Source organism: Bactrocera latifrons, unplaced genomic scaffold (genome assembly GCF_001853355.1).
Source record: "Bactrocera latifrons isolate USDA-ARS-PBARC rearing strain unplaced genomic scaffold, ASM185335v1 scaffold_39, whole genome shotgun sequence".
In the NCBI taxonomy this organism is placed as follows: domain Eukaryota; kingdom Metazoa; phylum Arthropoda; class Insecta; order Diptera; family Tephritidae; genus Bactrocera; species Bactrocera latifrons.
Window position 1 is genome coordinate 1,171,384 of NW_017537034.1, and position 23,537 is coordinate 1,194,920.

Below are 23,537 nucleotides of genomic sequence, written 5' to 3' on the forward strand. Positions count from 1 at the left end.
GGTTTTCGGCTTAAAAATTATTTGATGAGGTACTATGGTATGATGATCTTCAAAGGTCAGACTAGAATCTAGTGTCAGTCCTAAATATCTAACAATCTTTTCCCAGTTGACGTCGATAGAGTTAAGTGAAATATAAGACATGTTGGTATAAGATACTTTTACGCTTACTAGTGAAGAAAACCGACTGAATTTTGTCGATATTAATCAGTATTTTCCATTTGTTAAAGAAATAAAGCCCTCTTTCTTGGAGTGAATTTGTGATATCAACTCCAATGAAGCCAGAGTATTGCAGTATTGTCCACGAAAATACGTTTGATTTGATGGGAAATCATAAATTATACAACAATAGAGACAGGCATAAACCCTGGCAACAACCCGCATTGATGTCAACTTTTTGAGACTGTGCTTTGCAGAGGTGGAATGTGAATGACCGGTTGGTCAAAAAACTCTGTATAATTTTAAAACATTTATGCCAAAGAATTTTCAGGTACATCATGGCACTTGGAAAAATCCTCCGTCATGATGGTCATCAGAGCCATCTTCAATTCAGCTTTATATCCTCAATTGAGGCAAAACCGTGTCCTCAGAGTGGTCATGTGAATTTGCAGAATAGCCAGAAGTTACACTTATCTTCGWATCAGGCGAATGAGGTGGTTGCGACACGATATTAGTCGAAAATGTGGCGAAATTATCACGAATAACAAATTCATTATGAGATGGGGTATTATCGCACTTCTCTGTTCAATAAATTTAGAACTAGTAAAAATCGAAGAAATCAAATTAACTTTTAAAGCCTAACAAAACTACGCGTAACTCAAATATTAATGAATATTTTGACGTGATATTTAGCATAGATGTCACTGACAGTACTACCGACTTACAGAAAAGAAATTTTGAAATTTCTGGAAACAAATATTTTAAACTCGGCCATTGCGACGCGATTTTCGTTGACTTCTCGGTCAAAGATGTGCCCGCGTTGGCAGGATAGCCCCTTACGAGATCATCTAAAGCGAAAGAAATACCTGTTTTAGTTAAAACCTTAACATAGAACTTGGACGAAAGAAGAAAAAACTAAAAATTGGATTTTTGTGGTGTTGTAGAATTTAATAAGACAATAAAAAAAAATCGATTTTTTGAAACCCGTTGCCCAAGTAATCCCTAAAATTKATGGATTCTTCACATATTATATTCCAACATTACATGAAATTGGAAAAGTTTTACTTATGATCACTTCGCAATCAAATTGTCGTAGAGCAACAACTTTAACCACATTTTTTATTACTTTTTTCGTCAMTAGTCTCGTTAGTGAGGGAAACCCCTAACCCGCTACCGCAACGAATTCTAGTTAGTTATTTCCTCTTTGTGCACTATTTTCGTGGGCGTTGTTGATCGTCATTTCGGTTTTAATCAACTGGTCTGATCTATATATTTCAAATGCTTGATTTTTACCTTGACAATTAAAGTTGAAATTAAAAATTCGCCTTCATTGGTTCTGCTTGCTCATTTGACTTGACGATCGCTCAGCCGCTTGGTCACACACCTTAATTTGCATATTGTCGCCACATTCTATTCGAACGAGTGATATTCGCGTTTAATGCTTCAAGCATGAATGCGACACTTATGAATGTTTATTAATTACTGGCCGTATGCGTTGTTAATTGGAATATAGAGATTTTTAATTAATCGGCATATCGCAAACGGCAAAGCAAAGGGTTCCGCCAGCCACATTAATGTACATATTTAGAAAATATTGCACTAAGCCGAGCTGAGCTGTGCTGAGCTCCACTCAGCTAGCATGATCTCGCCTAAATATGTTGTGTCATATGCATAACTATTGTCTCTAAGCTCTAAAAGAGCAATTGACAGTGAGGTGGGAAAAATCAGAAACGTTTGCTTTGTCGGTAGCAGGTCCGGTAGCAGAAACATGATTTTGATGGATGGATAAACAGCTGGTTAAGAAATTTATTGGTTATGTGCAATGGAACTTGCTTAGCGTATATAAGGATTAAAGCAGGCAAATGTGTTTGGCATCCATGATTTCTTGATTCGAGACAGTTATATGYGGTAAACGTGCACATCTTGGGTTGTATTTGGAATGAAGGGAGAAATGTAGATATTAAGAATTGAATTACAGTTTATTCTATTAAGGTTGCAACATTGCCACCCCATGTACCCTAATAGTTCACTAAATCGAGAAACTCCATTGCGATTCTGGTTAGAATGCTTAAGAGTGTTGTTTGCAGAGAATTTGAGGTATTCATCCGAATAGATATCTCAATAGCCTCAATTCATTGGAGGCCTTCTCTTCCGATGCGGATTATGGACGTTCATCTATCGGGGTGAATGTCAGTTCTCGGCGACGGTGTCTCGCTCCAACCACGAATCCCACACCGCCCTTTATATGGCCATCGTAGTAAAGGACCTATTCGTCTCAGTCCTTGTCCCGTCCATCGCACTTCTTGGATGGCGGTGATGTCAGGCTTTACTCTTACGAGGACATCAACCAGCTGGGCACGTTCCCAATTAAGATACCAGACATTGCATTTGTATGCCCTTAAATCGTAATCCTTAATACGTTTGCTGTGATCGTCATCTATCATCCGAGGATGTTTCGCCTTCTCACTTAGTTCGCCTTCAAACTGATATTTTTTGGCTACCCAGAGAATACTTGGTCTAAGACCGGAAGTCGTGGGCTGCTTGAGCCATATGAATATGAATTTCGCTCAATTTTTTTTTTCTCACTTGYGTGAACATGCACACATGATTCCATCCACTATTTAAATCCTGAATAAAGCAAGAGCGCTATCGAAGTCGATAATTAAAATGAACTAAAATATCGATAATTTTTAATCGATAAATACAATAAATAAAAAACTAGAAAACATTACAAAATTGTTAAAAATCAAAAAATTTATTCCCGCAATAAATTGATAACTGATTAAAATTAAAAAAATAACGATAAAKTTTGAGCGATGAATATTTTTGAAAAAAAAAATAAATAAAAATATTAGACATACATATATGTATATACCCGGAATAAATCGATATTGGTAACTCAAATTTTAAAAATATATCGATAAAATTAAATCGATAAATTTAGTCGAAAAAATAATAAAAACTTACCATTTATATCCGCAGTAAATCCATAACGGTAATTGAAATTAAAAAAATATATCGATAAACTTGTACCGATAAATATGTATGTATGTATATGTAGTCAGMAAAATGAAATCATAATAAAAATCATGCTAAGAACCTTGATTTTAGCCATTCCTTTAATGTTAGGAAATTTAATCGTATAATGTCGATAAACTTGAATCGATAAATKTAGTCAGAAAAAAATTTTAAAAACTTACCATTTATGCCCGAAATAAATATGTATATGCCGGTAATTAAAATTAAAAAAAAATACTGACAAACTGAAATCGATAAATATAGTCGAAAAAAAAATTAAAAATTTACCATTTTTCCCCGGAATAAATTGATATCAGTAATTGACTTTAAAAAAATATAACGATAAACTTTAACTGATAAATATATGTAGTCGGAGAAAATGGAAATACAAGAAAACAAAATTTTTTTTGCATTTTGAGTTAAATATGTCCGATATTCGATGCAATTGAATAATCTAGTGCCATTTTAGAAGCCAAAGTGGAGTTTCTGTTTTAAGACATTGTTAATTTATGTCGTATTTGTTGTTGTTTCTTTATTGAAAAAACTGAAGCAGTGCTGTGAGTGAGAAGGTTTTTGTTTTTATTTTTGAAAGATACAAATTTTAAAGTTCTGCCCACTTGTGCTACTGAATGTATTAACAGCTGACATTTTGATATACATATGTATGAGTCGTGAGTGGCTGCTGCTTGAGAATTTTTGAGGTGATTAAATATTTCTTTATTTCTGGTGATAGACACATATATGCATGCATACCTTACTTATATATACATAGACAAAATATATTCATTGYCTGTGTTTGTTTGTATGTACATCAAATAATAAATATGAGTCCACACCCAGTTATTAAATTTTGAAAGCAAGCTTTACCCCTTAGAATATTGATTGAAATCTATAATTCAAAAATGAAGAAAAGTATGTACATACAAATCGCCAGCTTATGACAGCTGCTGCTCAAAAATTTATTATCGAGCAAACGGTTCCACAGAACGGTGTTTGCTGCTGGACGCCAAGCGTCTGCATTGCATTGTTATTGAAGTGTTTTTTATTACACCTATAGCTATGTACGTATATGTAAGTACATATGTTTACAATTCAGATAAACACGCTTGGAAATCTTAAGCTAAAAATCTAAAGAACCGACGGAAACTACTTAATAACTGTGAATTAGAGCGCCAATGCCATAGTTGGCAAGCGCATAAGGCACCCGCAATTGTATGTGCGTTTGTTGGYAGATTTAAATGCAGAAAACAAAAAGTATGAAAAGTACAATAAACATACATACACACCCAAAAATTGTAGCATGTGTAAATTAGTTTCCGTTATTTTTTGGCTCACAACTCCAACGCTTACGCAGTTTCCAACGCTGACAATGGCAGTGACAGTGGTGACCGCCACACGGCAGCTTGCTACAGTTATAGCGCCATTTGCGCCATTTCAATAACAGTTTCAATTTCAATTGTTTAAATTTGAATTTTACATTTTTGTATATTTTGCATGTTCATAAATTTCGAGAGATACACTTACAAAAAAACACACACACACAAGCACACAAGCGAGCACTTGAAATTTATTTTGCTTAGATAGAATTTGAATTGACAATTTGACAGCAGCGAAAATGTATTTGACGCGCCAAATGAAACGTGACAAACGATGTCGATTTTAGCAAAAAAAAAAAAAAACAAAAAGTTAAATAAATAAAAGCAAAAACAAAGCAACCATTTACTCGACGCAGTGACGTTGTGACATGTTCTGATAAGTGTGGGTGGTTGGCGGTGGTGACCGACTGTGGGCTGTCACCATGTGTGGCATGGCAGTACCATAAGCCTTGTTGATTGTGTAATCGCATGCATATTGTTGTTGTTGCTGCTTGTGCTGTGGCAGCTGCCAAGCATAATTTGTGCGCATAGTGTTAAAAGTTCTTAACATAAGCTTCATTACCATTTATGGCTGTACGAATGTTTATGTATATACAATGTATGTGTGTATATTTATTAGATTCGTAGATTTTCTGTCACAAAAAGCGGGAAGCTAAGCAACATTATTTGTTATCCCACACGACACGTGAAAATTTTATTTGTCAAATTTGTTCTATTTTCTGGAACTTAGCACAACATTGCGTATGAGTAATCATGCGATGATTTCTATGTATAATTTKAACTGCCTTAGATTCATWACATTGTRGTAGTCGGAATGCATTGTTTCACAAGACGTTTATGCAATGCTTTCACTTTTCTTAGGCCCAAATGATCTTTCAAAATGGTTTTCACTGATCTCTGCGATATTCTAACGATGGCAGGGAGATTTCTGACTATTMATCGTCCATTCTCAAGCTCCRATTCTTTTATTTTGTTGACATSTTAATAATCAGTTGATGTTGATGGCCGTCCTGGACGTGGTAAATCATCAACGCGATCTCGACCCTCCTTAAATAATTTGTACCAATCAAAAACCCTTACTCACGACAAACAATTATCACCGAAGGCCTTTTCCAACATTCTGAACATTTCGGCATCAGATATTTGATTCCGCACACAAAAACTTTAGGCACTTCTTTGTTGAATAATATCACTAATCGTTGAAATCGCCAAATTCACTTCTTGTACTTCAGAGCGACAAACGTATGCTAAACACTAATGATTATTTTGATGTGACATTTGACACATATGGCACTAACAAGAAAAAAAATATTTAGACGAATTGCCTGAAATTTGAATTAAAAAGTCTTACTACTTTTTGCCCACAGTTAAGTATTGGAACTAGTTTGGAACACAAAAGATCTTTATGATATATCATGTTAAGAAACAGAGTTTTTACGTTTAGTCATTTTGATAAGAAGAAGAAATTTCTAGCTTACCTTATTCTGTAATATGTTATTTTACATGTGGGCCAATAAAAATCCGTGATCACCGGAAATTCCATCGGAACTGTACGTGAATTCACCAAAAATCAGGCGAAATAATCATTGAAATTCAAGGAAGTGGTATTGAAAATCTCCAAAACATCGATTTATTGCATTTTGATATAGGCTTACGAAAGGTGTGTGCACGGTTTGTTCCTCACAAATTGACTGAAGATCGAAAATTGCTCAGAATCCAACATTCGAAAGACATCATTGTGACCAAAAAACACATTTTAACCATTAGCCACTCCTCGTATTCACCTGATATGGCACGATGCGACTTCTTCCTTTTCGGAATAATGCATTTGCCCATGAAAGGAAAGCGTTATGCAGATGTGGAGGCCATTCAAAAGGCTTGCACCGGCATACTGGCGGCCATACCGGTCAACGAGCTAAAACACTCGTTCGAAATGCTTTTGGGTCATGCAGAAGGAGACTATTTTAAATAAAATAAATTTATTTTGCCAAAAAAACCATTTGTTCTGTTTTTTTTAAGTCCTGTTTACTTTACAAAACACTTTGTAGAATAAATTAATATAATTTAGTAGATATTATAGAGAATTAACCTAAAAGATATTTTATTACGTAATATTAAACTATAATCTACCACAGTCTAGTCAAGCTGTCAATATACTGCTGATAAGCTCATAATTGAATCTTAAACTTTTTTTTAAGTTTATGTGTATATATTTATGCAGTCTTATGTATTTCCTTAGATACGTGTCTGTTTGCATATTTACATTTATGCCACAGTTCTTCAACGAATAAACGCCTGCTTGTGGTAGCATACATAATTAACAATTAATTGATGTATGAAATACGCATGCGCACAATTATATGTATATACATATGTACATACATGTGTGTGAACACATAAACTTCGGTGTAAATTGACAGCGTGACAGTGCGCCGAAACTGGTAAGCGATTACTGCGACAAAATATGAGCGCGCAATGCTGGACAAGAGCATAAATATAGTTTTGTTTATGCAAATCCCTCATATATATAAACATATGCAAGCGAAAAAGTATGTTTTAATATGTACGCAGTGTTTTTTAAGTAATGTGAAAATTTATGAATTTATGCTGCATTCAATTTGACACAGCTACTTTACGGAATGACTGATCGTCGGCCGTTTTTGCTTTTTATTTACTTAATTGCAATTTATTGATAGGCCGTGGCGATATATTCCTATATGTATATATATTTTTTTTTGTATTTTTATTTTTTAGTCTTTATCTTTATTTGATTTTTTTTTATCATTTTATTGTTTGCGGCCGTATTCTACTTAGCTTGGCATGGTATTCTCAAAAAATAAAAAAAATTATTCAAAAAAAAAAAAAAACTAAATAAATTGTCGAAAAAATTTTGTTGACAGCATTTAATTGTGTGTATTGTTGTAGTTGACAATATAAGCAGCTGATTATAAATAAGCATAATATTGAGATATGAAATGTGAGATGTGCGATGTGCGATGAGCTTTAAAATATTATATGATTAAAGCGCATATCTTTTTATGAACCCAAAAAGAGATGTACCTGATTCAAGGTGAAGCATTTTTGTAAACTCAGTAATAAATATGTTGCTTAACAGTTGTATTACACACACACACATACATACATACGGCCACAGTTAATTTCAATTTTTGAAAATGAAGCATTCACTGCGTACAAAAGACTTAAGCGACAAACCTCAATGAGTTGCACATTCTTCATGCTGTCAGCAGGCGTCTCCTACAGTTGCCTTCAAACTGCAGTGCAGAAATATACATATATATGTATGTATTGAAATAACTAATCTGCCAGCAACTAATATAACTTTTAATTTAGTTATATGCAGGCAGCCCTGTGTACGTGTATGGCATATGGTGGAGAAGGCGGAAAATAAGGTGCGAATGTTCACATTAGAGATACGGTGCAATTATTCATTGGCGAAGGCATATTTAAATTAGAGCGTAAAAGCGGCGTGTTCATAAACATTAAAGCTTACACACCCATTGTCATAGAAATGGCCACAGTAACAATGGCCGAGTCAAGCACATATAGAGGTGTTTACTACGGAAACCAAATACTACACTAGAAAAATGTAACAAAAAAAAAAAATATTAATAAAAAATTTAAACAACAAAGTCGCTCTGAGGGTGGCACATGATTTTCATATGCAAACACATATAACTCAGTGCAAATGTATTTAGAGCAAGTTTACTTAGCGTATGAAATTAATGGTCTTCTCATATTTCTTTTGTTTTGCCCACACAGTTTGGATGTTAAGTTGATTTATGACATGTTTTGGCGCCCAAGATAAATTCGAAATAAATTTGATTTATTGTAATATTTATATAACCCTTTTTCTACCATAAAAGTGTTTTATTAATGGGAATTATCAAATGTTCCGGGGAAAAAAATTATAGATATAAATAAATAGTCACATTAGTAAAGCAGAAAGGGGTTCATTTCTATGCTAAATATTGTAGACCCCAAAAAATGATGAGAAATTTAAAAAAATATAATATTCTTTTCCCTATTTAATGTCGCATTTCATTTTCATACATATCGTATATCTTATACGAGTATACGTGTGCAATTATCGACGAAGAGAGGATGGATTATTGTAATCCCCCGAAGTAGACAGCGTTTCTTCACAAACAGTTTCTATTGCTCTCAATCGTCTTTCAATACATCTCTGCTAGGAGTGCATTGTGTCTCATCTGCATGAAAAGCTGTGCATAAAATTCATAAATGATTTTTATGGCAGACCCATTTCTTTAGTAAAGATTAAAGCGTTAATATATTCTCTATATTCGGCCTTTCTTATGCTTAAATTAACTGAATCCTTAAATTGCTGAGATATTACTCTAATCAGAAATCCACAAACTATTGGTCTCTGAATGTATAAAATATGTCTGTTCAGCATATTTGACATCTTCGAAATTGGAGCGGAAAGATTCTTAGTTCCCACATTTTAAATATTCAGCTTTCGGAACTTGAAACATGGTTGTTAGTATAACCAACTCCAATTGGCTGCTTACATATCAAAAACTCTAAACCTATTGGAGACATGTTTCTAGGATTTCGGACATGGGAACGTAAGTTATAAACGATTCTTCCAACTGCAAAAATGAGGAAATTAGAAAAAAAAAAATCGAAAAGTGGCTGATATTTTATACTGCTTAAAAAGTACCATCTACCGCATTTGAGGCAAGATTTAAGCCTACAGTTAATCAGACTGAAAAGTCAAAATCCAACTTAAAAAAAATTTTCCACACACCAGTAAATGGACGGTCTCAAACTCAGTTTGAAAAGCACAATAAGGTGAACAACAGCAGTGAGCTTCTTACCCAGCAAACTTTAAGAAAATCTCTGTCCTGTCTCTTGACAAAAGAGAATTCAAAAAAAAAAAATACCCGTTTCGCATTGCCAACTATGGGTAGCGCATATTTCATCTTCAAATCCAAAGCAGAAAAACCCTAAAAGACCTACTAGTAAGATTGGATAAAAAACTGGCATACTATACTGAGCTCAAATTCAGTATGCTGCTAAAAATTCAACTACTATAACCATGGAGGAAGGCCCGCCAAACTAAACAAAGATGACAGAAGAGACAGAAGAGACAGTATCATATTAGGTTGTCAAAAAAGTCTTGCGGTATTTTTATTTAATTTTCAATTGTTCATAAAATTTTTTTTGACGACTCATGCCCAGCTCTTGACCGATGATGCGGCTCGACCAAGTCAGCGATTTTATCGCAATTTTGGACGGCAGGCCTTCCGGAGCGTGGCGCATCTGGAAATGGAAACTGTATCGGGTCCATAAACTGCACAAATTTTATTGGCGGCTTGAGATGCATTTTTGCCTTTGTCGTAGTAGTACTGTAAAATATGCCGTATTTTCTCTTTATTTTGCTCCATGTTTGCGACGCTATAACTCATGAACGACTTAAAAGAAACGACAATCAATTAAACACGTGTTAACGCGTGAAATAAGCTTTCCAAAAAGATATAGCATGATCCGACGCGACGAATAAAACTAGAACTACGCGCTCTCAGCGCCAACTAGCGAAAATACCGCAAGACTTTTTTGACAAACTAATATAAAGAGAAAAAATACGTGTTTTACGTAAAACGTTAACATTTCTTCCTTCATCTAAGTTCTAAGTTGGACAAAGGAAAGAAAACTGAAAACTCGATTTTTGGCAGACATTTTTACAAAAAAATTAAAATTTCGCGTCATTTTTTTTCAAATTGTTGTAACCGGCAGAAAATTTCTTTGTCCAAGTATCTCAAAGGCCTGTGTAAATTTTCATGATGATCGGTTGAGTAATTCTCGAGAAATTTTGCCAACCGACTTCAAAAACACAGTTTCGAGAAAAACAGGTTAAAGGCAGCGCACTTAGCCTAGCTGGCCTCGAGCGTACAAGTTCTCAAGGTTGTATCTTCGAAACTAAAACTCAGATCAACTTGAAAATTTAGGACAATATTGTAAAAGTATTGTAGAATTTAATAAATAAGTGAAGAATATGGTGCTTGAAAATCGTCCGGCAAGTGTTAAAGATATGCCAAGAGAGCTCGACATCTCTCGCGAGTCCGTTGGAATGATTTTGATGGATATCTTTGGAATGAAACGCGTTCTTGCCCGACTCGTCCCAATAAAGCTGAATTTTTTCAAAAAGAGCACCGTAAATAGGTCTCTTTGGATATGTTTGATCGTGCCAAATTCAATTCCACATTCATGGAGAGCACGCAAATCTTAAGTGGCTTTTTTTGTTTACATATTCGACCATAAATGTATTGCAATCACTTTTTTCCGTTATTTACGTATGTATCCTTATGAATTTACTTACGCATATTTTTATACGACAAACAGCAGAAGCGATAGCTATCTGATATTTATGGCATAATCTGTATTAAAAACTCTTCACCACTGTCCTTGAGATGACAATTGAGACATCATTTTAATAACTTTGTTGATAAATTTTATTTTATTTTTTTTAAATATGAACGTGAAATTTTAGCAATTTCATATTTTTATTTGAGTAACAAATATGAGTCACAAGAAAAAGGTTTATTAATGTCTAAAAGAAGAAGATATACGGATATGCTAATGAATTTGTATATATGTATGTATGTGCTTATAGGTAAAATGAAAGTGAAATGTGAAGCGTTTTGGCAAATGAAATTCTGCCTTCAAATTATGATTATTGATTGATGCTTACCGCTTTTATACAATAACAATCGAGGCTTTCACATTCAATAGCCAGTGTTGAGCGACATTTGATTTATATATACATACGTACATACACATATAAATAATATCTGGTATATAATAGTAATAAGCATTTACTGCTTTCGAATGTACTTAAACCACTTTGTAACTGGCGCAAGGTCAACGCTTTTGAAGATTCGATGCTTGTGGCGTTAATATCATTAGACTGCTTGTAATTATGAATGAAATAACAACATTAAATTGCAATAAAAATCCAAACAGTGTTTGTAAGAGTGGCATGTTTGAGATGTGGGTGTCAAAGTGCTTTTAAAATGTTTCAAATTTTGTGTCTTTGTTGTCTGAGAGAAAGGAATTAATGTCATAAAAGTGCTGGTGGATACTTCTCATGAGTTTCTTTGTGCATTAACTTTCAATATTTTGAGGTTTAGGTAGTTCTGGGATAGCTTCTTTGTTTGTATTAGTTAACAAAACCTAAAATATTTGATTTTCTGAGTATAACACTAATCTTGGATATGAATTTTTTACTTTTTTTTCTAAATCCTCTCTCTCAAAAAGCCTAATCTTGTCTACTTATTCTGGAATTAAGAAAATATGTTGCAGATTTCTCTCTTTGAGGCCTCGAAATCGATATTTTATTGCTTTATTGTTAAACAACTCTATTTTAGACTATTTAAGCTACACTGGACTACCTTATGTAGAGAAAACGTACACTGCTTGAACACCTTCAATTTTTATCGCCTGGCATTTCACTTACCAATATATAGTAATATATTCTAGACTTCAACCAACGAATCGTTAAAAACCCCTCTCCATCTCCTCAACAATTATGTTATAAATACTAATCCATTTTGACTTGTTCATGCGTATCACATGCGGAGCATAAATATCAGCGCCAATAAAATAATAAAAACCAAGTTTCAAATTAAACTTGTCAGCACAATAAAAGTTTCGCGCAATCTGCACATTATATATATAAATATAGTATATATGTATTAACTGTACCATTCTGGGCAGCTTTGCATAAGCCAACACCCTCCTGGTCAGCGAAAAAAGAATATGCAAAAAATCGCAGAAGCCAATAAAAAGACACGCCACCGCTTGATTGCCCGCTTATTTCAAATAAAAATAATAATAACAACAACAGCAATTAATAGTGCCTGTACTGTGGCGTTTTTGTGCTTACTTCCATTTATTACATAACGCTTTGATTATTGTTTTCGAACCACATAAATGTTCTGTATAATAGTTTTTCGTTTTTTTTTTTCAATAATAATTTTTTTTTTTTTCATTAGATTTTTATGTACAGAGCTTGTTTGGTTATTATTATTTCTTATTATGTATATAATTCGTAAAATTATTTGGCAATATTTCAGCTTAATTATGGCACATTTCAGTGAAATTGCTTTTAATTAAATTGGTTTATTGGCTGGTTGATGGGTGAGGTGCGGACAAATGTTGTACGACGAGATTCTGGCAACGCTGAAAAATGCTTGTATAAGCTGCTGTTCCCAAGTTTTCAACTAATTTAAATACTAGTTTGAAACCGATTATAAATAGCCAATAGAGTTGACAGAAATGTGACAATACTTTCCCTCGTCTGTCAACCTTTTTTAGCAGAAAACTTGTTGCCATTGGTCCAAGAAAAGATCGAATCTGGATATTGGGTATGCGTCAAACCACTACAACATAATGGGCGCCAAGAAATAATATATACATCTTTTTCGATGGTGACAGAAGCTCATATCAAGAGATTGGACTTAGATATGCCCTTTATTGTAAAAGGTAAAAATAACCTAGGTACAATTAAGTTCTAAATATATCATCATTCAAATGGTCTCTACGACAATTTTGCGGGAGCGAATTCGATGAACCCAATTTTAGAGTTTTTTTTTCGACTCGATTTAAAAGTCATATGTCATGAATAGCACGTTCAATATTTACTTATAAAAGAGAGTCTGGCTAAAAACTCCACAAATAAACTAAACAAGAAGTAGTCTGATGGTGTTAAATCCCAACTTATTAGAGGCAACTCAATGTCACAATTTCTTGAAATAATCGGAATCTCCAAACTTTTCTCACAATTAATCGGTTGTTGCACATGCTGTATCTTGTTTAAACCAGATGCTTTCAATATTAACTTCTTCCCATTGCGGCCATAAAAATCCATTGAGCTCATCCAGCTTTATTTCGAAAGAATTGCGTACAGATGATTCCACCAGACCAAAATCCATGTAGTATAACTTGTTTCTTCGTACCAAATTAAACAGTTCAATTTTTTTACAAAACTATTAGAACATGTTTAAAAAAAAAATCGTTATGGTTCTCAAGTTGTTCCGAGGCAAAATCAGCAAATTCACGGTGGTCGAATGGTCTTAGTTCTTGAGTGAGAACAATTTTATATGAATACAAGCCCAAATTCTTTTTAAAAGTTTGCTAGGTTGTGGTTTGAGACGGTTCAATTCTTGAGAATATATTATTTTCATTACTTCGAGTTGTTCTTCAGTTTATTGGCACCTGAACATTGTGTACAGAAAATGTATACTCGAAATTTTTAACGATTACGAAAAGCAAGCAAAGGTGGACGATTATGGTAAAAGCGCACGAAAAGTTACAATTGTAGAACGATTTTTTACTTTATTTTTTTTTTTTTTTTTATAATAAATTTCAATAATTTGTAAATGTGATTCATGATGAAATGCCAAACAGTACTGAACAAAAATAACATGACAGCTTGACACAACTCACGCGCGATCTGTCAAAAAAAAAAGCTATTGAAAATATTGAATCTAAGACCTTTCCTTCAGGGTGTTTTACACTGGAGATGGCAGTGAACTTGTTTGTCTGAAAGAGRAATTCTCCAARCTCAGCGAGGCAARAATTAARGWGCGAATATTTGTRGGCCCACAAATACAGCAACTAATAAAGAATAAAGGCTTTGAGGTGTAATAAGTGTGTCTGTAAAAATACATATGCTGGGCTCTCTCGCTGGATTTCTTGCTGGCAAATATTGCTGCTGTATGTGAAGTACAAGGTGAAGGTCCCGTCAGAACATTTCCTTAATGGAAAAGCGTTATCAAGAAAAATGGAACGAAGGATTGTTAGTCCATTATTATTGGAAACTTAATAAAGATCTACCAGAAGCCAAGTATTCACAAAATTCAAAGTATATATTCTATATTAAGCGGTAATTTCTCTAAATTTAACTACTATTTTTAATTAAAAAAAAAAAACTTATGTGTATGTATGTCTTCATGTCACAGTCAAAATTTGATATGAGCTTTCATGTGGCAAGAATTTAAAAATTTTTGTAGTCAATGTTATATCAACTACAGTTATTTGAGACATGAAACCTAGCCTCATTTGTCCTCCCTTTAAAGAATCAATAAGAATCAAAAGTGTTCTATATTTCAGGAAGATTGTATTTTATTACATCCTGCTACCTTTGGATGAATTGGAAATAGGTTAGTGATATTGTTGTATGTTTTTTATAATCAGTTAACTTTTTTTCTCAATATTTTATTGTCCTCCTCTCTTCCTCACTCTTTTCAGATTGCCATATATACGGACGTTAAGGTAGTATTACGCGAACCCAAAGCTCGTAGAGTATGTTAGGAATTCCAAATATAATGGTAAGTTTGATTTTTGTTTCACTTAAATTGTTATTATAATATAGAACAATTATTCTATAAGCATGAAGTACTTGTAATGTTTTAATAAGACTAAGACTAAGTCCAATGAACTTGATACAAATTATAAAATCGGTATTTTTCGAAGGTTAATGAAGTCCTCGATATAATTTCTTAGCTGAAAAAATATAAACAATTTCCGACAAATATAAAATGCAAAGCTAAAGAAGCAGAAATATTTATTTGTTCTCAATTTGTCAAAACACCCTCGTATTTCTTATATTTTCGGTGTCAAGTTGGCATGCGTAACAAGTTTTTTTTTTTCTTAACTGTCACGCTTTCATTTGCCAATATATATTTTAGCCATAATAAATTGAAGTCTATTATTTATTAATTTTGTGTATTTTTACCCCCGAGCGATGTACAGATTTTTTTTCAGTCTTAATTCACCTAATGATTATTTAGCATATAAAGCACTTTTTTATGAGCCCACCAGTTTGCCCCGAATTCTAAGCGACTATATTATTTGGCTTTTTTTTCTATTTGTTTTTTTTTTTTTGTTGTCAGCGTAACCGATGACGTTGGAATGCGGCGCTTATTATAATAAATGTTTGTCACCTAAACAAATAGAGGCAAAAGAATAGCGAAAAGGTAGATCAGAATGTTAAGCAGCAGTCAAATCATTAAAATCAGATCAATTAGTTCGACAGAATTCCATTTCAACGTAAATTAATTTATTGCGTAATAATTTAAAGTATTTTGTTTTATCAAAATGCTTCCTTATTGTAAGTACAGAGATCACTTTGTATATTTTATAAACGTTAATTAAATTCTAAGTCATTGACCTATACAATTGTGGAGTTTTTTCTTCTGTTTTGTTGTGAGCATATTAGCAACATCCACGTGGAGATTTAGCTGTAATCGAGGATGATATTATAGCGATCTTTCCTTTTTCAATGCCATGTTGCTTTTGAGTACGCATTGTTTCTTGCTTTAAAATATACCACAATCTTGTCTCCTCTGTTCAGTGTTCATAAAATTTCTCTCCGCCGAGCATCTTTTTGAGCTCAAAAAACAGGAAATTTTCGCCGAAAGCCAGTCAGAGTTATGTCAGACTAGTTACATGCTGGACATACTTATGTTTGATATGTCGGGGTCGATTCGGGATAAATAGGAGCTTAACCTGCTATAGTATACAGAACGAAGCTGACCTCGATTCTCGTGACAACTCGAGCTCTCCGTCTGCAATTGATAGTGGTTTGACTTCAAGTACGCTATTCACTGAGAGCGAGTCGCTGAAGATATTAATAGCTCCACTGTGAATGGCAGTCAGAGCATATCTGAAGTTAGTTCCGTACGAAATCTGATCGGTAGTATGTCTTATGTCGTCGACGTAGTTGAAGAAGGACCTCTTGGTGCTCCTAGAAGGCAATTCCGCTTTACTCAGATGACTGTAGGGATAATTTCTACGAAAACACCCCAGCAGAAGCTGCTTGAAGAGAAATTCAATTTGCTCCCTCACTGTGCAGGTGATCGATAGGAGACATCAAGAAGCATCTCGTAATAGTGCGGAGTGCAGAGTTTTAACATGTATGTAACTTCTTTGTCAGCTTTTCACTACATCCAGGCGACCATATTGGTGCGGCGTAATTAAGTGCCGGCCGGCCGATTGCCTTGTATGTTGCCAACTACGTTTCTTTGTCTTTTCCCTATGCGACTTGAAGATTTTGTTGCGGTACTTTGGTATGTGCTTTGGCAATAATCGCGGTCGTGTAAAGAGTGAAGAGGCACAGGCTGTCGAGTAACACACCTAAGATCTTAGGGTTATTGTCGAAATTTACCTGCAATAATCGTATTAAGGTAAAGTCTGTACTTCTTCGTCCAGTTTTTGAAACTAGTTACTGTGGATTTGGTAGGAAGAGGTTTAGGTTCCGTGCAGCGAGGAAGCGAGTGACTTTTTGCCTTTTCCAGATAGATGGTACTACTAACATATAGACGTCCGGTTCTGGCAGCTTACGGTTATGTTTTTCAATACTTTGCTTTCTGTTGATCGCATTCAATTAACCCAGCATACTGTTGATTGAGCTCCGCAATAGGGTAATCGAAATCAGGCGATCAACTTATGGATGTTTAAGGGAAGATTAAACATTTTAGGACATAGAGCTATAACAAAAAAAAAAAACTTCTATTGGAATTTTATATTTTGTATTGAACGGGATTTGTAGGAAATTAAAGGACTTGTCTTAGGATGTCGATAAAGCCTCGGTCTCCACTATGCCTCAGCTTAGCGTTTTCTCGTGTACTTTTATCTTAGTTCTTGAACAGTTGCAATCCTTCTTCCTAACAAGATCGACTATTTTTTGTAGTCTAAAGCCCCTTAGAGCTAAGCTATATTATGTCTTGGCAGAATTTAGAAACTAAGGGAGTAATTTTTAGGGGTTTTTCCTTTAATAATGCTGTACCAGTTGAAGATATGGCTGTGCAAAGGTGTTATTTGAAAATGTCAGTGGTGATAAATGCGAGGATAGACTTTGCGATCATAAAGCACGGATACTGCTATGGGCAATGTATAGGCCAAATCATGTCAGAACGTAAAAACAGCCGAGGGAAGTATTCCATACTTTGGACTGGCCGTATTTGCTTGATAGAGGTCATGTTACCAGCCTGAGACTTAATATTTTTATTATTCTACTTCATATACTATACAATCATAACCCTACCATATCTTGAGATTGGACACAGTCTTAAGGTGTCACATATATTACATTATTATACCTAAGTGTTATAGATTTTGGATAGAGGCTTTTTGTATTCCTATTTCAAGTATCAATTTGGAATTAGAGCCAGCTCAGCTCAATCAGATGGCTATGAAATAGTCTTTCCACGGATTTAATACGAATTTATTCCCTTGATGAGGATCGGAAAAGTTTTAGATCGATGTTTGAAAATCTGAGGAACCAATTCGCGTATATACAGACCGAAGGACATGGATGATATTATATAAATATATTTTATAGGGCTTACTTCTGGGTACTACAAACTCCATAGTAAACTTGATAGGCCCTGTTCAGAGCATAAAAATGAGCTAAGTTCGGGACCGACATCTCTATTGTGGACTCAGTTATTTATTGGTTGGTAAAAAAAGGTCTTTTACTTGGTATGGGAAATTGACATTCATTACGTCACTCATTACGAAGAACTCTTTAGCCATCTTTATATGGTTTAGGTATTGCAAAATAGTTGTTTGTTTGAAATAACCGTTAGGTTAAGAGAATATATCTCAATTCAACTTATGGTTGTTGTATGAAAAAGGGGTGTGGCTATAGACATGTGCTGCACATACCTTCTGTGAAATGGCCAATAAACTCTGCGATGTCAATTGCAAATATATCGGTTAAGAAAATTTTAATATATTCAGAAATAAATATTTGCAACTCATACACACAAATATACACAATGTGTTATTAATATATTTATCGCACATGCATTTAGTGAATTAATTTTCTTGTCCGATCTTGGCAGCATGTCAGATGCGAACATTATTAAATGCCGCAAAAACAGACAAGCGAATACGTGCATACATACATATATATATGCTAATTTATTTAGTATGTCGTTTTAATAACTTGAACAAAGTATATTAATTTTACCACAAAGTTTGGAGCATTCAGAAGTAGACCCTATATAATACTGTGGGCAAAAAATAGTAAGACTTTTAATTTAATTTAAAAAAAAATTAGAAAGGGTACAAATTATTTAGAGATGGTCGAAAACGCGTTGACGACGAACCACGTGTCTAGGACGGTCGTCAACATCAACTGATGATCAACACGTGAATAAAATGAAGGAATCGCTACTTGAGAATCGATTACTAACAGTTCGAGTTCGTTGGAATATTGAAAGATTATTTGGTCCTAAGAAAAGTGAAAGCGCGATTGTTTCCAAAATCAGTTAATTTTTTCGAAAAACAGCGTCGCTTTAACGTCTGTGGAACAATTTCTTCCGACTACCGAGATGTCATAAAATATATTATAACTGGCGATGAGCTTTAGATCTGTGCTTACTACCGGAAACAGACGATCAGTCGGCCGAATATAGTGGCAAAGGTGAGCCGAAGCCGAAAAACTCGTCAAAGCAGGTCAAAAATCAAGCTTTTCTTGACAGTATTCTCGATTATCGAGGTATGCTGCACTCTGAAGTCCTTACGACCGGCAAAACTGACAACAAGGAATACCTTTTAGGTCTTCTGTGTCGTTTGCGCGAAGCTATTCGTAAAAAGTGGTCGAAATTGTATTCGGTTTTTGCACCACAATAGTAAACCGTCGCATATTGCTTTGATTTTCAACCAATATGGGACCGCAATACGGTATTTGCCTGATTTCGCTTCGTATGATTTCAGGCTATTCAGCAAACTCAATGATTAGCGTGTCGAGGCGAGTCGATTTAGCCATGACCTTCCGTCTGTATATACGCAACTTAGACCTAGAATTTTGAAGATATCGAACTGCAATTTAGCACACGATCTTTTCTCTTTAAGAAGCTGTTTATTTGTGAGAATCGGACAACTATAGCATATAGCTATCATACAAACTGAACACTCGGAATCAAGTTCTTGTATGAAAATTTCTTTTATTTGATGAGATATCTTCACGAAGTTCGGTATGGATTGTTCTTCAAGACAACGCTATAATCTCCGATAATACTGTTCAGTTCGGACAACTATAATATATAGTTGCCATACAAAATTATTAATAAAAATTAAGTCGTTGTATGGAAAAAATTTTTTTTTACGAGATATCTTCACGAAACAAGGCTAACGTTATTATCCCGAGCAACAATATAATCCCCGAGAAAATTATCTAAATCGCACCACTGTAGAATATAGCTGCCATACAATTTGACTGATAACAATCATGTTCTTGTATGAAAAAGTTTTTTATTTAACGATATATCCTCACGTAATTCGGTCTAGATTATGGTCCAAACTAATGCTATAATATCCTAACAAATTATTCAAATCGGATTATTATATCATACAGCTGCCAAACAATAAAATTCTTGCGTTGAATCTTTTGTATTCTTCTTTTTTTGTATTTGTTTTTTTTATGTTTTTATATTTGTTTTTTTATGTTTTTCTATTTGTATTCTTTTTTTTTTTTGTATTTGTGAAGGGTATTATAGTTCCTTTTGATCTTATTTTATAATTTATTAATATTTTGATTAATATTTCAATAAACGGTTGCTAATTCAAAAAACCCCACTGTTGACATCGTTTTCCGCCTACAAACCGGTAAATTGCATTTATAAAAAGAAAAATTATTTCGTTTTCACACTTTTTATTTTATTATTGTTTTTGTTTTGCATGTGCACAAGCATTTGTTGTACATTGAATTATTTAAAAATTGTTGACATAAATTGTTGTGTCGTATATTTGTTTTTTTGTTTTATTTTTTATTTTTTTTTCTGCTATTTATCTTCATCGTCATTGTATTTTTACTTGTCTGCATGCATAGGTAATATATCAGCTATAGTATAGTTAACACGCGCCATACAGTACGCTGGGTGCCACTGAGTGTTCGACACATTTGAAACTTTTCCAGCGCGTGTGTGCACATTTGTTAGTTTGTTATGTGTGTGTATGTATTTTCGATTATGAAAAATTTATGCTACTTTATTGACTATTAAAAAACTGCACTATTTAACGCTATGTAATTCTTATTTGTCGCATTCTGCACTGCTTCGTAGCAAATCGTTTGGTTTCATGACCAAATCAAGTATCCTTCGCTAAATTTTTGTGACACGCTGTACGCCTTTGTTAGAACCACAAACAAATTACAATAAATAAAAAGCATTGGCTTAAAGTTAGTGTTAGCATATACATACATATGTATATGTATATACATATATAAGGAGCTGTATATTTACATTGTTAAGTGTGTGCTTTCATATAGTGTATCAAAAGGATATAACTAACAGTATTGCAAATAATAAAAATTAATTACAGTTACAAATTAAAATGCTGTCTTTCTCTTGCATTATATTTCATACAGTACAAACTACCATTTTTTTTTTATGTTTTATAGAAAAAGACACTTTTAAGATTCGTTTTGCTTCTATTTAGTTCAACGATTTTCCTTAGACTATGAAATTATCTCGAAATCTTCATCCGAATCGCCGTCAGGGTCAACATCACGGCCATTGCGCGTCAAACTGGTTGCGTGTATGTGATTTACGTTTTCAAAGTCTGCGTGAAAAGAAATAAAAAAAATTATTATCACGTAAAACAAAAAAAAACAAAAAAAAAAATTCATAAGAAAATTTAAAAAAATATATTAGTATATACAAAAGAAAGTTAGTATTATAGTAAAATTGCATGTAATTTCAAGGACCTTCAGAATCACAAGAGCTTAGTGTACGATAACAACGATTCTTATAATTTTCTAGGGCTGCTGCCACCTCTGCTGCTGCGCATGTAGCACGTGCAGTTGTGCCCAAAGATTTCGCGATAGTTGTGCGCGGTGTGTTGCTATTGGTAGCATCACTGGAGGCGGCCGTGGTTGAGGTTGTAGTTGTGTTACAGTTAACCAAACCCACCGTATTTATTGTAGTAAAATTTGACTCAATACCTGCCGACGGGGTCGATACCCATTCCGCCGAACGCGACTTTGTTATCTCGAGTAGCGGTTGTGTGCAGGCTGCCAAAACTTTAGTACGTAGGTTATCCAGCAGAACTTCGAAACTCAGGCGAGATTTGCAAAGAAAGCACTGCAAGCAAGAAAATATGATAAATTTCAAAAAATATTAATACTTACATTTTTTTTAGTAGTAATGAAACAAATTTTTCTAAAATCCCTAACATACCATCGCCATTGAGGGATCCATTTGTTGGAAGCCAATACGTCCAGCATAACGTTGATGAAATGTGGCATCGAAATCAATCTCATCCTGTGTAGTTTTTTGTCCCACCGAGCCTGAGCGCTGTGTGGTATGCGGATCTAGGTACAACACTTCATCGTCCACATAGCCAACAAAGTAGAGCGCTTGATTTGGGCGTCCGCCAATCATGCCACAACTGCCAGGCAGTTCGAAACAAATTTTCAATGCTGGCACATAAATTGAATTTATTTCACTGAGACCCAAACGCAGTGGAATGATGAGTAATAAAGGTTTCCAAGTTTCATCATTACTTGGATTTTCAAGGCATAGTGAATCTATGGATAAAAAAAATATATAAGAACTCAGTGAAATAACGCATATAGAAAGAATATACACACATATATCGTCAGTCACTATTGTGTTGTCCATAGCCACATGTATAACAACTGAGCACCAGTCGTCGTAGCGGACCAATTTTCTGCAAAACAAAACAAAAAGATTTTAAATTTTGGAAATCTTTAAAAAAAATAAAAAGCACTCACTTTAACACCTGCGCCACTGTGTTCGGGCCAAACCACTGGCCTACTTTTTTATCTTCCGAATCTCCCATTAAAGCAATCTGATGTATGGAGAAGTAACTTTTGCGTGAATCCTCGAATCTATTGACGATTTTCAAATACGTTGCATCTCGTATTTCTGGTGTCCAAAACCATTCGCGACCAAGATGTAAATCAATTAAGGCCTGTGCCAAAACCATTTGTCCACAACGCAACGTGCAGCCCCAGCCTTTGTCGGTAGTCAATTGTGGCGCGCCAAGAGGCACGAAACCGCGGCGATATGTGCACCATAGACGTGATTGTATGTCACGTCGTATTAAATCGAGTTCTGCAATACCGTTTAATTTGGTTATTTAAACAATTTCACTTCATAAGTAGATAAAAAAAAACCTTGTATAGCATTGTAGCGTTTGCCCAGCACCCAAACGGTGGTGTTCGTTTTTGGTATATCATCAGGTTCACCGACAGCGCCGGCCACAGCACCCGCCAATACGCCATCTGGACCTAAGTATGCTTCGAATACGCTATCCATTTTGCGCGATACATTAGTATAAATTGCTACTAGGCGATCTATTTTTGCGATACCCTGCAGACGCAAGTAGTACGCGCTCTCACTTTTTCGGAACAGTTCGTCGGGATGCCGTCGCAGCCAAATGTACTCCGTTGCTAACACTATTAGGCAACAGATAACACAAACACTGAATGCGAAAGTGATTAGGTTAATCCACCAGCTGCTGAAATAGCAGAACTCAACGAAAAAACGTAGAATTTTGGAAAATCTGCAGACGCAATACAAGGAAGCAGATGTAAAACATTAGACGTTTAAAATCTATTTCACTCGCAATTATAGTAACTTTTAATAACAAATACTTACTGAAAAACCAATAACAATATTGTTGATAAAACCGTTTATAGTGCGTCACCCACTCCGCGTAGTTATGTATGAACTTGAGCTGTATTTTTTCTACATACAATTGGTTACTGATTTGGCACAGATATTTACTTGCTATAGCAACACACACGTCGTATCATCGGACTTCCTTCCAAACAATCCGAATTTGGGACACCTACACAAAATGCTGAAATCATCGGCAGTGTTTTTCGTACCTGAGTTTTTATCCTCTTTTTCGTTTTTACCTGTACATTACGCGATGGAAATAAAGATTTCAAAACAAAGACGATTT

At 34.5% G+C, this 23,537-nt stretch overlaps 1 protein-coding gene across 1 annotated transcript; it reads right to left on the reverse strand.

The window, feature by feature from the left end:
* Positions 1–20,776: 20,776 nt before the first annotated feature.
* On the reverse strand, positions 20,777–23,131 carry LOC108972233 (cysteine protease ATG4B). Its single transcript, XM_018938757.1, has 6 exons — positions 22,744–23,131; positions 22,339–22,681; positions 22,195–22,274; positions 21,782–22,131; positions 21,310–21,685; positions 20,777–21,164 (listed from the first exon to the last, which is right to left on the reverse strand). Exons 1-6 carry the CDS (start codon positions 22,883–22,885, stop codon positions 21,061–21,063), a joined length of 1,395 nt encoding a protein of 464 aa, XP_018794302.1. The 5' UTR covers positions 22,886–23,131; the 3' UTR covers positions 20,777–21,060.
* Positions 23,132–23,537: the final 406 nt, after the last annotated feature.

What these genes read in the sequence shown, in the direction of transcription:
- LOC108972233 (XM_018938757.1), bottom strand. Translation starts at nt 22,885, where the DNA reads ATGGATAGCGTATTCGAAGCATACTTAGGTCCAGATGGCGTATTGGCG. An exon ending in ACAGTGGCGCAGGTGTTAAA is followed by an intron (nt 22,275 to 22,338) that starts GTGAGTGCTTTT and finishes TTTGTTTTGCAG; the next exon opens with AAAATTGGTCCGCTACGACG. An exon ending in AATAGTGACTGACGATATAT is followed by an intron (nt 22,132 to 22,194) that starts GTGTGTATATTC and finishes TTTTATCCATAG; the next exon opens with ATTCACTATGCCTTGAAAAT.